Below are 17,751 nucleotides of genomic sequence, written 5' to 3' on the forward strand. Positions count from 1 at the left end.
TTCTCGACGTGGAAGAAGGAATTGACAGTTTGGGAAAGTGGAAAAGTGAAAGGTTTTCAGATTGATAGAAGAAGACAAAACTTTGAAAATGTGAGATTTTCGAAACATAAATTTTCTGAGGAATTTTTTATACCGGCATCGCTCAGATCTTCTAGTAGTCTTCTGAAACCACATGTTTGTATACAGTACCGCTCAAAAAACTGGAAATTTTAGCTGTTTACTTTGGAAAATGATTGTTGGTTGTACCTGTATCTTTACATTGTCAGGGAATGTCTGTCCGTTCTATTTGGAAAGCTGAAAAAGTTTTAGCCAAAAATCTACAGAGCAATCAGGATTGGTCTGAAATTATTTGGATTGGTCTGAAATTATTTCTATTTGATTTATTTTTTTCTGAACTGAACTTTTTGAAAAAAAGTAGTATAGTGGTTTTTGGATAAGTTTTTGGATTACTATCGGATTATAGTTTACGAACACTTCTCAATTTAATAGATTTCTAAACCAGTAATTTTTCAGGATATCAGGTTTTCTGAAATTTACTGCTTCATAGCGGTTTCTTTTTGTTATACTTGCAAAAAATTTGATGATTGCGCTAATATCACATCGACTGTTCATATTCCTAATTGCCGGGCAGAGGCCTGAGAAAAATGTTGATTTAGAACGGACCGTAACGTGACAAATATGATGATGAGTTAGTTATGGGACGATGTCAGTATCAGTGTTGTTAAAAAGATTCTATAGCGTGACTGGAGGTTAAGATACCATTGTTGGGAATTCCGACTACCGGGTAAAAAATATTCACTTGCCATCATTTTTGGTCAGTATCAGCATACAAATGCTGGCAAGGTCAAAATAAAAGTGTTGAAACTGGAAAACGTGAGATTTAGTTTTAAACAAATCGTTTGCTCCTAGTGAACCCAATCTTCAAACTATTAGGTTGTCCCATAAGTTTTCGAACATTATTGAATTCAAATTTATTCAAAGCCAGAATATTACAAAAATCAAACATAGTGACCACCTTTATCCACGACTCTTTGCCATTTAATAGGTAGAGATTCAATACCTTTCCGCCAAAACTCAGGCTGCTTCGAGTCAAAATACTTCTTCAACCATTTCTCGACCTCTGACTTTGTTTTGAAGTCCTGGCCTTCAAAGGATCGATGTATGTCGCTGAACAGATGGTAATCCGAAGGAGCGATATCAGGGCTGTACGGAGGGTGAGCAGGGACTCTCCAGTGGAATGTAGCCCGGAGAGACTTGATCGTCTTTGCGGTGTGTGGTCTTGCGTTGTCATGGAGGTAGTGGACTTTGTGACCGTGTAGAGGGGAGGTTTTCAGTTTGGGCTTCACCTTTTGTAATTGAGAAGAATAGTAGTCGGCGGTGATAGTTTTTGCCCCCGGAAGCAGTTCCCAATAAAGCACTCCATGAACAGACCACCAGACGGAGAGCACTATTTTCTTTGGGTGTAACTCCTGTTTGACGACATCCTCTTGCTGTTTATCAGCATCAACCCACTGGGCTCTCCTGTGGTGGTTTTCGTATAAGACCCACTTCTCGTCCGACGTAACCAAATGATCCAGCCAGTTGAAATTAGGTTGGTGGGTTAGAAGATGCAGTGACATGTCCACTCGGCGCTCAAGGTCAAAGTTAGACAATTTGTGTGGTATCCATCTTCCCATTTTTTTTAACTTGCCAAGAGCTCCCAGTCATCTTTCTACCGCAGAGTGAGTAGAGCCCATTACTGTTGCCAGTTCACGAATGGATTGAAGTGAGTCACTTTCCACTACCTCCCGTAACTTGTCAATGTCGAACTCCACTGGTCTTCCAGAACGTGCTGCTTCGGTCAAAGAAAAATCATTATTTTTGAAACGATGGACCTAACGGCTAATTGTCTGCCGTTGAGGGGCAATATCCTTTTAAACTTCAACCATACGTTCTTCAATCTCAGTGATTTTGGAGTTAGATAGAAACAAAAATAAAATGAGTTGTTCGAGATTTATTCTGCCACTGCGAACACAAACAACTAATAAAAACTAAACTGCATGAAACTGAGCACTGTTAGAAAAAACTTTTTCTGACAGTGAAAAAAGTTTGTCCATTTCACCGCCTAGTATCACTGAGAATAAAAAATACAATAGTACAGTACTGCAAATTCAAAAAGTATAAGCATATATAGTTGTTCATTTGAGAAATCTTGCCGTTTTAAAACAGTAATATTTTTGACGAAAACTCACATACATAGTAAAGAGACGAAATTACCAAACTTTTCATATTTTTCCTACTACTAATAGCTTTAAATATCAGATTTTGACTCAACAAAAAATTGCTTATTCAAAAAAAAACTTCTGTTTTAGTGTGGTCATAAGAGTTGACTATCGCGAGAGCAGACGATACCACGAGTACTGTCGAAAAAATAAAGTTTCGACAAGGATTTTCAAAAAAAACTTCGCGCGCTGAAACGCGCAAGCGCATAAAGTTCTGGGCGGAGCTTAAACTGCAAGCGGCGCGGTTTTTAATTTGGAAAAAACAACTGGAATTAGAACCGCGCCGCTTATTTAAGCTTGCAGTTTAAGCTCCGCCAAATAAAGGCTCTGATGGTCCTAGTTTGGTAGGTAAGCCCAGTGGTGGGCCATCGGATTGCCTCTGGTAGCCAACCAAAGGGTATCCAAACATCCACATCATTTAACCGGGGATTTGAGGGAGCTCAGCAAAAACCATTGTGGGTAACTTTGAAAATGAGAAAAATAACCGTTTCAAAACAGAATTTTTTTTTTGCAACAAGGAGTCGCACCCAATTATACAGCTTGAAAAAATGTCTAAAACAGATACTCTGTTTCAAACCTGAGCGCTTTCAAAAGTTGAAAGTAACGTTCGGCTATTGTGTTGAAATATTGAAAACTTTCACCACCCAAATCCATAGAACAGAATCTTGAGTAATCCGAACCAATTCTTTCTTTTCTCTCCTCAAAGTTCATAAGGTTCAAATATTGTACTCTTTGGACATTGTCATCTTGTTTGTTTGGTTTTCCCTCTTCCGCAGTTCCTTTTGACTACAATTTCATGAGTACATTCTATGTATATTTGCTGAATAGGGGAGGGGGATGATGTGTGGTGCAGGATGTGTCCTCCTACTTATTTTAAAGGTGGGGGAAGTTATGTTACATAATCTGATGTTTCAATGAAGTCATTTCAAAAAAGTTACTGATGTTCGTTTTAACACGATGACATTGAATTACAGTAATCACAGTTCTGCCGAGAAGAATGACATCATCTTCTTTTTACAACACATGCAACACAAAAAAGTACGTGAAAAACTCAATAAAAGCATATTGAAACACACAAAAATTGATCTTCCGATCTCGATTCCCTTCTATACACATGTCCTTCTTATGTTATCAGTTTAGACAGGAAAACGTTGGATGTTTGAGTTTTGGATGCATCATGATAAGGGATGGGAGGAATAGAATATAGGAGGGGAGTGTATAGAAATCAGATTGGTGAAAATGGAGGGGTCTGGAGTGATTGAGGGAGAACGTTTCACAGAAATAGAAGTTTTTAACAGATACCATTAAAACTATCACAATCTTTACGGCTTCAATACGTGGTGAAAACGTAAAATTTTGATAAAAATTGGAATTCATGATCTCATAGATGACATCGATTTTGAAATCTGTTTCACAACTGAGTTAGAAACTGGATCGAAGTTCTCAGTTTGATAGTTGGGAAATGCGAGAAATTTTTTGAGTTTTTCAAGAAACCCTTGTGAAATTAGTGTTCGAAATGGGACGAGTAGGGACGTCCCGCGTCCCTGTCTCGTTCGTCCCGGATAGTCATAAAAACGTTAAAAATGAACTTATGTTTTTGAAACTTTGAAAATAGCTATGTCTTCAGACTCGGTGAAAGTTTGACTACTCTCCGACTAAAATTTACTGTTTTCCAAAATGACCGGCTAGGGGAAACTGAGCTTTCACTTTACTTTAAAGTCTTCAAGACGATGGAATAACCAGAAGGAAAAGGTTATTTTCCAAATTAAAACTTTTTGAAAATGAAAAACAGATTGGAAACCAATCGTCACACCAGTCGTTTAAAGCTATACTTTATTTTCTGTTACATGATTGAGATATTGATTATCGGATTCACTGAAACACAGCGCCCCGAAACGGGATACAGCGCTGAAAAATTTCAAACGTTCGCCGGGGAGCGCGTTTGCTATTTCAGTGCATTTTCAGAGGCACTTTTTTCAAAGTGTTATAACTTTTTATAGAGCGAATTAAAATAAATTCTGAGACCTAACTATTGTAGAGGATAAGCTCTTTTATCGATTTTTTATGATTTTAAATTTTTAAAAATGCTTAATCGCTGAGATCATTCGAGAGTTTTCGAAAAAACACTCAAAATTGCTTGTTTTTGGACGAATTCCCTACTTTTTCAGAACTTTTTTAAATGAAAAAAACAAAAAAAGGCATGAATAACTGACATCATACCGAAAATTCGCGTAACATTAACACTAGTGGGATAAAACGCTGAAATTGCACAATTCGAGTATTCATGTCATATTTGCGTATTATAACCGAAATTTCTTAATTTTATTGTTGATCTAGATGTCTCGAAACATATAAACTATTTTCAAAGCAGTTCAACAACTTCCCATTGAAAAAAAACCCGTTTTTTCAAAAATGTCATTTTCCAATTTTTGCATTCACTCTCAAAAAGAAGAAATTAAGGTTCCAGGTGTGATTTTTGAATCTATATCATCTTCTATTATACTGAATTACTCAATATGTCGAGATCCCTAGTACTTTTGCCGTGTATCACTTATTTTTCAATCAAAAACTGCTTTGACGGGTTTTAGGGTCTCATCAATGATTTTATGTTTCCTGTAACGATTTCTTTATTTTATAATCACTCAAATAGTCGAGAAACTTTTTTTCATTCAAAAAAGTTCTGAAAAAGTAGGGAATTCGTCCAAAAACAAGCAATTTTGAGTGTTTTTTCGAAAACTCTCGAATGATCTCAGCGATTAAGCATTTTTAAAAATTTAAAATCATAAAAAATCGATAAAACAGCTTATCCTCTTCAATAGTTAGGTCTCAGAATTTATTTTAATTCGCTCTATAAAAAGTTATAGCACTTTGAAAAAAGTGCCTCTGAAAATGCACTGAAATAGCAAACGCGCTCCCCGGCGAACGTTTGAAATTTTTCAGCGCTGTATCCCGTTTCGGGGCGCTGTGTGATATCTAGTCGGAAAGTTCTCTCCAGAGAAATACAGTGATTGACATTTACGGTATACCTAATTATCTCTTCTTGTTGGTATTGTGATAGTTAGTGGTGTGATGTGATAGATTCTTCATAACTTTTTGAAGTCCGTAAGAGTATTTAAACCGCCTCTATCTTTTCAATCAGGTTACAAAGAAACTAATATAGTACAGGCACATCCTACAATGTTTAAAACTTAGTGTTAACAGTTATTTCCAGTTTGAAACAGTCAAGAAGATGTATAAGTATTTTGTTGGTTTCTCAAAAATGTTGATCAGAATCTTATGAAATCCGGTTTCAAAAGTTCTTGGAATACAGTTCTTTAATAGTAACCTAATTAACATTACTATCTGTTTTGTTATTGATTCTTTTGTGAGACTCGAATCAACAAACGTTTAATTTCAGTTTCAAAATGAACACGTAAAATGTTGCTACCACAAGAAAACGATCTTAATTCCATTCTCCCTTAAAAAATTAGTAGCCACAGTAAGGATCCGACTAACATTTATATAAAAGTCGATTTGGTATTATGTGGAAGTTGAAACATAGGTAAAAATTAGAATTCATGCTCTCATAGATAATATCGATTCTGTATCCATTTTCAGAACTGAGGTTTAATAAAACTCAAAACAATTGGAGTTTTGCAAGTAACCATAGTGAAACTAGCGCTCGAAATATGACGATTTGGGACGTCCCGCGCGTCCCGGATAGCCACAAAACGGTTAGAAATAAACCTATATTCTTGAAACTTTGGAAATCGCGTTCCCAGCTATGTCTTCAGGCTCTGTGAAATTTTGACAACTCGCCGACAAAAATTAACTATTTGCAAACTGACCGGAAAATAGTGGGATTTTCCGAGCGCTAGGTGAAACGGAGTTTTCAGATTATCTTAAAGTCTTCAAGAATTTGTAATGACCAGAAGAAAAAGGTTATTTTCCAAACTAAAACTTTATGAAAATGTAAAACAGATTGGAAAACAATCGTCACACTGGCATTATCGTTTTAATTTATTTCCTGTTACATGATTGAGATATTGATTATCGGATTCACTGATATCTAGTCGGAAACTTGTGGCCAAAGAAATACACTGATTGACATTTTCGGTATTATGATCTCTTTTCGTTGGTATAGTTAGTGTATGATGTGATAGATTCTTCAAAACTATTTTTTTAAGCTATGAGAGTAATTGCAAACCGCTTCCACCTTTTCATTCAAATTACATAGAAAAAATTATACGAGCACCGTGCACTGTAAAAAAATTAGTTTTAACTGATACTTTCAGTTTGAAACAGTCAAAATGAGGAAAATAATTTTTGTTGATTTCTCAAAAATGTTGATCAGAATCTTATAAAATCCGGTTTCAAAAGTTCTTGGAATACAGTTCTTTAATAGTAACCTAATTAACATTACTATCTGTTTTGTTATTGATTCTTTTGTGAAACTCGAATCAACAAACATTTAATTTCAGTTTCAAGATGAACACGTAAAATGTCACTACCACAAAAATATGATTTCAATTGATTCCTCACAGAACAAATTTGTAGTCACAGTAAAGAACCTACTAACATTTATATAGAAGTCAGTTTAGTATTATGTGTAAGTTGAAACATAGGTAAAAATTAGAATTCTTGATCTCCTAGATAATATCGATTTTGAAATCTGTTTCGCAACTGAGTTTTAATAAAACACGAAAAAAATTGGAGTTTAGCAAGACACTGTGATTAAACTTGCGCTCGAAATATGGGACGTCCCGCGCGTCCCGGATAGCCACAAAACGGTTAGAAATAAACCTATATTCTTGAAACTTTGGAAATCGCGTCCCCAGCTATGTCTTCAGGCTCTGTGAAATTTTGACAACTCGCCGACAAAAATTAACTATTTGCAAACTGACCGGAAAATAGTGGGATTTTCCGAGCGCTAGGTGAAACGGAGTTTTCAGATTATCTTAAAGTCTTCAAGAATTTGTAATGACCAGAAGAAAAAGGTTATTTTCCAAACTAAAACGTTTTTTTAAAATGAAAAACAGATTGGACGGCGTTTTCCAACCTAAAGTCACACTGGCATAATCTTTTAAATTTTTTTTCTGTTTCGTGATTGAGAAATTGATTACCGGATCCACTGATACTTAGTTGGAAACTTGAGACAACAGAAATACACATTGACATTTTCGGTATAATTATCTCTTCTTGTTGGTATTGTGATAGTTAGTGATGTGATGTGATAGATTCTTTAAAGCTATTTTTTAAGCTGTGAGAATAACTATTAACCGCTTCCACCTTTTCATTCAAAGTACATAGAAAAAGTTATACGCGCACCGTGCATTGTAAAAAAATTAGTTTTAACTGATACCTCCAGTTTGAAACAGTCAAAATGAGGGAAAATAACTTTTGTTGGTTTCTCAAAAATGTTGATCAGAATTCGGTTTCACAGGTTCTTGAAATACAGTTTTTGAAAAATGGTTAGCTAATTCAATCTTATCATCCAGTAATTCTCATAACTGTCAGTACTGTCAGGAAAAGCAATTCGAAAACCCGAATGTCTGCTGGCTCAAAACATGGTTCGACTTGATTTTGAAAAAAAGACTTTACTGGAACCTTAAACGAGCATGTACTAAAACGTTGTTATATCTGACAGTTTCAACAACTTGTTGGAACATTGGTTTTTTTTTTAAATTTTTACTGGGCGTGATAACATAAAAACCACGCTCTAAACTTTTAAAATGTTGTCTGAAATTATGGCAGATCGACAGAGATATTTCTTCAATAGTACGCTACTGTTTCGAGAAACACGTTGAAGCAGAGCTTCAACAATGCCCAATGATCCGTCGTGTGTGTGTTATGAATTGAAATACATACAAGATGTAATAGTTTCTCAAAAAAATATATACTCAAGGCAACTTTTTGAAACATTGTAAACTACTTATGTGACTTTTGTGTTAGAATAGATCCGAAGAAAGTCAGAACATTGGTGGTTTTTAGTTTTATTAGATCCTCAAAAGATGGCCAAAGTCGTTATCTACTCTTCATTTTGTTAATAAATTGCAAACAAAATTTTTACAAGTTAAAACAATTGCAAAAAAACGAATTAAAAGCGAAAATGATTTCAGTCTGAAACAGTTTAAAAATATGTTGCAACCGCGCGCTGTTGTAATTCCATTGGCTGGAAACTCAAAAAATTGTCTTGAACCAACAGAATAAACCTTCCCACTGACAAAATTCGGTCAAACTCATGCAGAAGCGAATGTCAAAAAGTACAGTACCAAAAATGGTAAAACGTGTTCACATAAGATCACTACATTTAGACCCAAAAGACCATAACGAGTATCTGAAACAGTAAGTCTATATCATAACAAAAGAACGTGTCAAAATCTGAAACACAATATTTCGATCACGTAACATCTTTCCTTTTTCAATATCACACATATTCTTAACTTCCGTTTCGTTTTCCAGGAAATTCCATTGGATTGCACCTGGATTATCCTGATATCAAAGCACAAACTTTTATGGACAGGAAATCAAAAAAATGGAGCACAAAAACATTCAAAAAACTTTTGAAGATTTCTCACGTCCACATTTTTTTTGCATCTCTCAAAGAGCAAAGTACAGAGAGTGGGGGGGTACATAAAGATCAAATAATGTGTTGTGTTTTCAATTGAAATATCTTTTTGCGCGCATTGAGAGAATGCACGTTATGCAAAGAAAAGCGACTGGAAGCAATCGAAAGATCAATTATATAATGTACGGGAAGCAGAGCAAAGATTGTTCCGTTTCAATTTGAGGGGACGGAGATTCCATTCTACACAGAGTGAGTCGGTAAATAGAGGAAACAATGTGTGGAACGTAGCGAAGATTTGAAATATTTGGAATGGGGAGAGAAATGTCTGGAAATGTGAGGGACCAGGTGGAAAATCTTGAATGAAAATTTTGGACTTTGATATTTTAGACCGTGAAAAATGATTAAACTGATCGAAACGTTCTCGAGAATTTAACGAATCCGAAATTTTTTTGTTTAAGGTAGTGGTAATTTTACATGGCGGCCGTAGCAGATGAAAAAGTCAAACTATTTAGTGAAAATTAGAATTCCCGTTTCATATTATTAGGAAAACCGTTTACTTATAAAAAATTATAGTTAATTCCACCTACCATCACATATGTAGCTCATCCATGCATTCTGGCGTCAAAATACCTTTTGAGATGTCTCGTTTTTTGAATGTGCTGAAAACCTTTTTGTGTTTATGAGACAATCTCTGACTGACACGAGCATATTTCTAATGGCCATGTTACACATGTACCAAGTTAATCCGTTTCAGCTGATTTGATTTCCAGTTATTCTGATTTTTCTCAATTTTTTTAACTGAAATTGTTAGAGAAATGTATTAACCTACATAGTTCAATTTTGGACGAAGATTCCAAAATGGGAGTCCCCATTTCGAGCGCTAGATAGATTGAAGTCATTTTTTACATTTTCTCGATTTTTCCAAAAACAAAAAGGCAGAGTTAAAATGTTTTGCATGCAACATTTCGGAGTTCACAAATGTACAATTCTGTCGTTCTGAAAACGTCTTGAAGTATCATCATTTTTGTGTGATAGTCAGCAATCACAACTGGCTCTATATTTATGTCGGGCAGTGTATCAGTAACGACATCGACGGTTTTGAAACTTGTGCTTTCAGTTGTGTTTAAAAATATTTATACTTCGATCTCATTCATTCTATTTTTCTTTCAGAAGCCAATTTTGTAAAATTGTTGGAACTTATCTGAAAAAAATGACAAGGTAACATTGACAAGTTAACTATCTATACGGTTTCCAAGTGAATTGAAAAAATATAACCTTTAATATTCTTGGGACTCGACATATCCCATTTATTTTGTGAGAGTTCCAGTTTTCGAATCTTCAAGTAAAAACAAAACAACAAGCAGTTTATTTTGAGGTTAAACAATTATCCATCAATTACTTCAACAGTAGAATGCATCAATACAGAATTGGAAGTCCGTATAGTTTCATTAATTCGTGATCTACTTTTCCGATATGACAACTACTTCGAAGTTCAATCGGCAATGAAATAAGAATTGTAACATTACATTCAGGTATATAAGTCAATGAATCAAGAAAACAACTAGCAGTCTTTTCACAGGAATTCAGCAATTCATTTTTATTTTCTTTCTGTTGGTCCTGTTTGCCGGAGCACTTTTCCCAAATTTCATCGTGTTTTTTACTAGGGATACATCCGCCTATTTTCTCCATCAAGTAATGAAGCCAACGTGTTTTTCTTGTCAAGCTTTCACCATAAAGTTGGGTGGTGTGGCAGTTGGATTTGGAAGGTAGACAGTATTGTGCATTGAAAATATCGAGAAGTAGGAGGATGTATTCTGAGGGATTCGGGTGAAATATGGAATCCAATTTTGAGAAAAGGGTGCGGTTCTGTAATAGTTCGAGTAAAAAATGCAAATATTACAACAACAAAACCCACTGTCACACATTCATTAGATTTGTCTTTTTGTCCTAACGCAACCAATGGAAAAAGAAATAGGAAGTAGAAAAGCATGACTTCTAAATGTATTTCTCTTCTCCACTGGAACTTATATATGTTCCAGAATAATGAAAGAATTCGTCATTTTGTTTAGTAGACATTCTAAAGGTATTTGTTCTGAAAAAAAATATGTCATAACGCAATAATGAAATCAATTCAACCATTTTCCGGTAGAAGGATTTGTTTTGTATTTCAGGAATGTGCTTGAAATTGGGAAATAAAACTTAGGAAAATCTAGAAACAGGCTAATCTGGCTTCATCAATTACCAATTGAAAAAGTTGCGTTCCGATAAAATACAGTTGCATGAGAATTAGGAAAACATCATTCGACATTACGGTTACAAAAAGTTATTAGTTGATACGCGTATTGAAATGGAGATTGAGTTTCGGAAAAATCAGTTTAAATTCAAAAATTAAGGTGTTGACGATTGCTCAATTCGAAATCAGAATGTTATCCTAATAGAAGCAATATTCAAAACATTGATATTGATAATTTTTTAGAATTGAAACAGAAAAGAATTGTGTTTCAGAAAGTTTTGATAATGGCAGTGAACCTACTTTGTCAATAATAAGATCAAGTATCCACCAATTCCCTGTAAAGCTACTTTTTGAAAATGGAAATAATCAGAATTATCGGCTCTAAATTTACTTAGGAAATGTTATGGAACTTCAACCGGAAAAATGAAATATTATGAACTGCTCCTCTTCATACAACGTATTTTATGCTAAAACAAAGCTTACAGTGAGATGAGTTTACTATCAGCTATCCATTAAAACAAAAAATCATGTTTCAAATAACTTTTTTTAATAACTAATTTCATCTAGTTTCCCAGTTTGAGTGTAACCAGCTGAGTGAAATTGTAATTTTTCTCGGACCGGCTCGACATTAAAATTCAAAATTTTTTTGAAATTTCTTTCAAAAAATGTCAAATTTTTGACTACACTTCAGGATTCAATCAAAAGCTAATTATGCATCAAGAAATTGGATTATTTTGATGTAAAATCTTTAAACAATTCACAAAATCCGGTCAAAAAATAGGACCGGGCACGGCTGGCTGAGGCTGAAACTTGACAATTTTGGAGACTATGTACCGTATCTTTTTAAAGAATCATCCAAGTTAATTCTGAAATGGGTCCCACACCGTACCGCGTAAAATGGGTCCTACACCGTACCGCGTAAAATGGGTCCTACACCGTACCTGGAAATTTTTTCGATTGCGTTTTTTGTTTCCACATGTTCTTTAATTCATCCCTTCCTGTTGTAAAAAGATTTCCCATATCAATTTAAACAGACTTATTGTTAGAAAAGTACATTTTCTTCTGACTTTCCAACAGATAAACAACTTGTTGCCTGTCGGCAAGACAATGAAAACGATATCTTTTTTGTTATGAAATAAATCGAAATTATTTACTCTTCACTATTTCCTCAGTTCCTCAGTTTACTCTTCCTAGAGAGCATCTTATCTGCTGAGAGAAAACACTTGCAAAAAAGAGAGAAACAAACACATCTCCTCAGCGCCTCTTGATGTCCACTGTCATAATTTTTGCCTCCCACAGCAATATTTCTGTCCGCTTGTTTACTACTTTACGCTGATACATATAGTCGCAGATATCGTTTGATGTAGTTCTCTGAATCATTTTTCACTGAGTTTTTCAATTCTTTAGTAACTTTCTCACTTTTTCACTTTTTCTGCTTATTTCAGCTCGTCTCACGGAATGATCGTCGATTTGGTTCAATCGGTTTTACAAGGGGAATGGGCCCAAGTTCGCCAGTTGCTATTCAAACACTGGCTTGTTCAAGTTCCACAAGTATTTGAAATAAATGAAGATATACCATGGGACAATACGGGTGTTAAGGAGAAGTTGCTTGGTATGTAGTACTGTTATCGTAATGCTCGAATGTTAAGGTATTGAAAAATGTTTTTAGGCCCTTCAGGGCAATTATTGTTCTCCCCTATCGTCAGTGCATTTTTGTTAGATGTTCGTAACACAAAAAGTGATTTGGGAGGAATGAACGAAATTGCTGGAGTAGATCCATCGAAAACAGGCAAAATTTGTGGTCATGTTTTCAAAAACGTAGAGGAGACGTATACCTGTCTGGATTGTGCTACAGATAAAACATGTGTCATGTGTCTTCCATGTTTCAAAGTATCCATTCACAAATCGCACAAGTATGAGGTAACACGCTCTACATTTTTACACTTTATTCTAGCTATTTATACGTTTTTGAAACACATATCAAATTCAGCCTAACACCGTTTTGATTTCTGATTAGTATGTGTTTTACATTCGAGCGTCTGACGTTATTTTAGTTCTATATATTTCAAGATGCGCTCTTCATCCGGATCAGGTTGCTGTGATTGCGGCGATGTGGAAGCGTGGCTGGAAGGATACGCTTGTGCTAACCACAAAAAGAAAGACGACGATGAAACATTTACCCTAGCTCCAGAATTGAAAAAACGCAGTGAGCAACTGATTGAAATTATTCTACATTTTGCTCTTTCAATGCTTACACACAATGACGATCTCAAACTACCCGATTTTTTCGAAAAGTTGGAGATAGAAAGCTCAACTGACAATCAGCAATGCTTAACAGTTTTGTACAAAAATGAAACGCATTCATATGAATCTGTGAGTGAACTATTGCGATGATCTTTAATTCAAAGTAAGGTTTCAGGTTCTCAAAGTGTTAGAACTGTACTGCACTAAAGATCAGGCAATGTTTGTTGAAACAATCGTTGATCGAGAAGGCCGCAGTGCGGTGAAGCTGGGGAATAAAACTGATTGTACAAGAGCAAAAGATGATCATCATTTACCACTCAGTTTCAAAGTCATGGATACATCACTCTTTGCCCTTCAAAATTTTTCTATATCACTTTTAACTTGGCTCAATACCCAGATGGACGTTTTCCGTATGTTGAAAATTGAACACACTATAAAAAACTTGAATTTACTGCGCCGCTGCGAGAAATTGTTGGGGAGGTCTTGCTCAATTCAAACTTTCCTTTAAAGAAGAAGTTCTTACAAAAAGTGGTTTTGGAAGATTCCAAAGATGATGGAGGTGTGAGAAACGAAATTGATGCAAATGAAGGAGCAGAGGTTTTCAATTCAGTAACAACGATTGTTGAACAACAAGAATCGACCATCGAAAATTCATCGTTCACAATGCTGGAAAATATTCTTCTGCAGGATACCCAAATATGAACAGCTGGAAGATGTATCTTGCATCAGTTACTCATGAGAACCGTATTCATGATTTACGATCAGAAAGTTCGCTTTGCTAAAGCTTTCATGAAACACTACAATGAGATTTATGAGGATTTTATCAAAGACGATCACGAAATATATGAATCTGTAGTACAATTGTCAGTACAGTTTATGACTGTCCCAAGTTTGGCCAGAAAATTAATAGCAGAAGAAGACGCATTTAGTGTAATCTCAAAAGCAATTTGTGTGCAGACTGATAAATACACTAAATGTAAGATACTCTTCGACGATCACTGGGAGCTAAAATTAATATTTTCAGTGAATGCTGATGAGAAAATTGCGAGATTCGACTTCACGAGCCTATCATTCCCAGCTGATTTAAGAAGATCACTTCAAATCGCACGCGATTTAGATTATATTCTGAATTCAGTTCCTTCCGAAACGGATTGGACCCGAGAGTTAATCGATGGATTTGTTAGTGGGTTTGCTGATTTCTTAGTTTTTTTTCAACGCTTACAAGGAATGGATGAGGTGAAGCTACAAGCAGTGGAACATCAAAATTGGGAATCCGAGTGGGAAACGGCGTTTCATATTCTTATAAGATTGAAAAATGCAATTTCTCTATCAGTATCGTGGGCGGAAACGAATGTAAGCAAGTCTTGTACTAGGTTTCATGATATAACTTTTTATAGGAAGAAGTTCACAATCGTGTTCTATTGATGTGTTTGGAATTGATGAATAATATGCCACCCGTTTACACAAAGGCTGACGATGATTCAAAAGAAGTTACAATAACTGTTAATGGAGAATCGTGCAAAATTACACATTTTGATGTATTGAAATCTGCAACATCAATTCATCAACCGGTGGTTCGAATTATCGCAGGTCTATTCACTGCTCAAAATCGTGCAATGTTTTTGATGAGAAATGAGCGTGGTAACAAGCTTCAGGAACAGATCAAGACCATTCTAATAACGAACGAAGACACAAATCTCTACGAGTTGAGTCTTAGAGTCCTCGTTCTATGTGCTCAGTCAAATGCGTCACTATGGAGAAGAAATGGCTTTTCTTTAGAAAATCAAATTCACAACTATTTTTCCCCATTTTGGCGTAGTGAGATGTTTGATCGAGATATATTAATGATGCAAGTTGGAGCTGCTATGACGCCACCATTGAAGTTCATCATTCACTTGCTTCAACGCTTTGGGCTTGATAAATGGGCAACTATCGAATTTGAACAAGATGAAGCAACTGTTGCACAAATCAAACCTGAATCAGAGGATCTTAGCAAGACCATGGTCACTATCGCTTAAGAATTTTTCCAATGTCTTATTTTGATTTTATGTGAACGGTACGCCCACGGTGTTGGTAAAACGAATCCTTTCGATAGAGTGAAACGGGAAGTCATTCATATTCTGTGCACTGGCTCTCATACTTTCAGCCAAGTAAGTTGATGATTTTAGCAATTTTTGGAGGGCTCCCATAGGTTCTTAGTTGGTTATTGGTTTAGTATTTCAAATTCTTGTTTGTGTGGCAGTCGAAAAAAATAGTCGGGAGAAACGATACGTATATTTCCAAAGAATTGGTTTTGCTTTAGATTCAACAGAAGGTATCTAATGATATCAACTCAAAACGTATTTCACTTCATGATGTCGTTAACCAAGTCGCTGATTTCCGAAATCCGTTGTCAACTTCAGCTGGGCAGTTTCACTGCAAAGAATCTAGTCTTCCTGTTTACTCCCCTTTTTTCATGCACTATTCGAAAAGTGATCAATTGGCAGCAGAACAAAGTCAAGCTCGTGTACGTGAGAATCTAAACAAGTGAGTTTGATCATTTTTTCCGTATAATAACTGTCTTCGCATTCAGAAATATTCGTGCTTGCGCTCCTCCTGTTCTTCCTGATTTCCTCCCATTTTTCGAACAAATACCAATGCTTTTGAAATCTGGTATCCTGATTCATGTCTTTCGTATTGTGATAGACCGAACTACTCGTAGAAGTCGTTTTTCAAGCGATCGTCTTTTCCATAAGGTTCTTTATCTAATTGGAATTGCATTAAATGAAGAAGAAAAATGTTCATCATTCGGATTTACCCAGAAAGCTGAAGAAAGCGTTGGTCTATTAGCGTTACTGGAAGGTCTTATCGGAAAACCTGAATCATCTATTTGTCCGATTCTACTCGAAGTAATTGTTGAAAAGTATAGGAAGCTGTTGAAATTTAACATAGGACCATCCGAACCGACTCTAGCTGTTGACTAAAAAAAATATTTCAAATCTTCGCTACGTTCCACACATTGTTTCCTCTATTTACCGACTCACTCTGTGTAGAATGGAATCTCCGTCCCCTCAAATTGAAACGGAACAATCTTTGCTCTGCTTCCCGTACATTATATAATTGATCTTTCGATTGCTTCCAGTCGCTTTTCTTTGCATAACGTGCATTCTCTCAATGCGCGCAAAAAGATATTTCAATTGAAAACACAACACATTATTTGATCTTTATGTACCCCCCCACTCTCTGTACTTTGCTCTTTGAGAGATGCAAAAAAAATGTGGACGTGAGAAATCTTCAAAAGTTTTTTGAATGTTTTTGTGCTCCATTTTTTTGATTTCCTGTCCATAAAAGTTTGTGCTTTGATATCAGGATAATCCAGGTGCAATCCAATGGAATTTCCTGGAAAACGAAACGGAAGTTAAGAATATGTGTGATATTGAAAAAGGAAAGATGTTACGTGATCGAAATATTGTGTTTCAGATTTTGACACGTTCTTTTGTTATGATATAGACTTACTGTTTCAGATACTCGTTATGGTCTTTTGGGTCTAAATGTAGTGATCTTATGTGAACACGTTTTACCATTTTTGGTACTGTACTTTTTGACATTCGCTTCTGCATGAGTTTGACCGAATTTTGTCAGTGGGAAGGTTTATTCTGTTGGTTCAAGACAATTTTTTGAGTTTCCAGCCAATGGAATTACAACAGCGCGCGGTTGCAACATATTTTTAAACTGTTTCAGACTGAAATCATTTTCGCTTTTAATTCGTTTTTTTGCAATTGTTTTAACTTGTAAAAATTTTGTTTGCAATTTATTAACAAAATGAAGAGTAGATAACGACTTTGGCCATCTTTTGAGGATCTAATAAAACTAAAAACCACCAATGTTCTGACTTTCTTCGGATCTATTCTAACACAAAAGTCACATAAGTAGTTTACAATGTTTCAAAAAGTTGCCTTGAGTATATATTTTTTTGAGAAACTATTACATCTTGTATGTATTTCAATTCATAACACACACACGACGGATCATTGGGCATTGTTGAAGCTCTGCTTCAACGTGTTTCTCGAAACAGTAGCGTACTATTGAAGAAATATCTCTGTCGATCTGCCATAATTTCAGACAACATTTTAAAAGTTTAGAGCGTGGTTTTTATGTTATCACGCCCAGTAAAAATTTAAAAAAAAAACCAATGTTCCAACAAGTTGTTGAAACTGTCAGATATAACAACGTTTTAGTACATGCTCGTTTAAGGTTCCAGTAAAGTCTTTTTTTCAAAATCAAGTCGAACCATGTTTTGAGCCAGCAGACATTCGGGTTTTCGAATTGCTTTTCCTGACAGTACTGACAGTTATGAGAATTACTGGATGATAAGATTGAATTAGCTAACCATTTTTCAAAAACTGTATTTCAAGAACCTGTGAAACCGAATTCTGATCAACATTTTTGAGAAACCAACAAAAGTTATTTTCCCTCATTTTGACTGT

The 17,751-nt window shown here is 35.4% G+C and overlaps 4 protein-coding genes across 4 annotated transcripts; 3 read left to right on the forward strand and 1 right to left on the reverse strand.

Annotated features, from left to right (window-relative positions):
- Positions 1–10,224: 10,224 nt before the first annotated feature.
- GCK72_012939 (uncharacterized protein) lies at positions 10,225–10,807 on the reverse strand (the record flags this gene model as incomplete). Its single annotated transcript, XM_053729516.1, has 2 exons — positions 10,225–10,674; positions 10,724–10,807. Coding segments are annotated over 2 exons (534 nt in total), but the record flags the coding sequence as incomplete, so codon positions are not given.
- A 1,692-nt stretch (positions 10,808–12,499) lies between these two features.
- GCK72_012940 (uncharacterized protein) lies at positions 12,500–13,987 on the forward strand (the record flags this gene model as incomplete). Its single annotated transcript, XM_053729517.1, has 5 exons — positions 12,500–12,653; positions 12,711–12,961; positions 13,112–13,414; positions 13,461–13,613; positions 13,796–13,987. The coding sequence occupies 5 exons, from the start codon at positions 12,500–12,502 to the stop codon at positions 13,985–13,987; spliced, it is 1,053 nt and encodes a 350-aa protein (XP_053584289.1).
- A 33-nt stretch (positions 13,988–14,020) lies between these two features.
- GCK72_012941 (uncharacterized protein) lies at positions 14,021–15,303 on the forward strand (the record flags this gene model as incomplete). Its single annotated transcript, XM_053729518.1, has 3 exons — positions 14,021–14,261; positions 14,310–14,638; positions 14,683–15,303. 3 exons carry the CDS (start codon positions 14,021–14,023, stop codon positions 15,301–15,303), a joined length of 1,191 nt encoding a protein of 396 aa, XP_053584290.1.
- Positions 15,304–15,740: 437 nt separating this feature from the next.
- GCK72_012942 (uncharacterized protein) lies at positions 15,741–16,248 on the forward strand (the record flags this gene model as incomplete). Its single annotated transcript, XM_053729519.1, has 2 exons — positions 15,741–15,811; positions 15,858–16,248. The coding sequence occupies 2 exons, from the start codon at positions 15,741–15,743 to the stop codon at positions 16,246–16,248; spliced, it is 462 nt and encodes a 153-aa protein (XP_053584291.1).
- Positions 16,249–17,751: the final 1,503 nt, after the last annotated feature.

The sequence above is a fragment of the Caenorhabditis remanei genome, chromosome IV (genome assembly GCF_010183535.1).
Source record: "Caenorhabditis remanei strain PX506 chromosome IV, whole genome shotgun sequence".
Taxonomy (NCBI): Eukaryota; Metazoa; Nematoda; class Chromadorea; order Rhabditida; family Rhabditidae; genus Caenorhabditis; species Caenorhabditis remanei.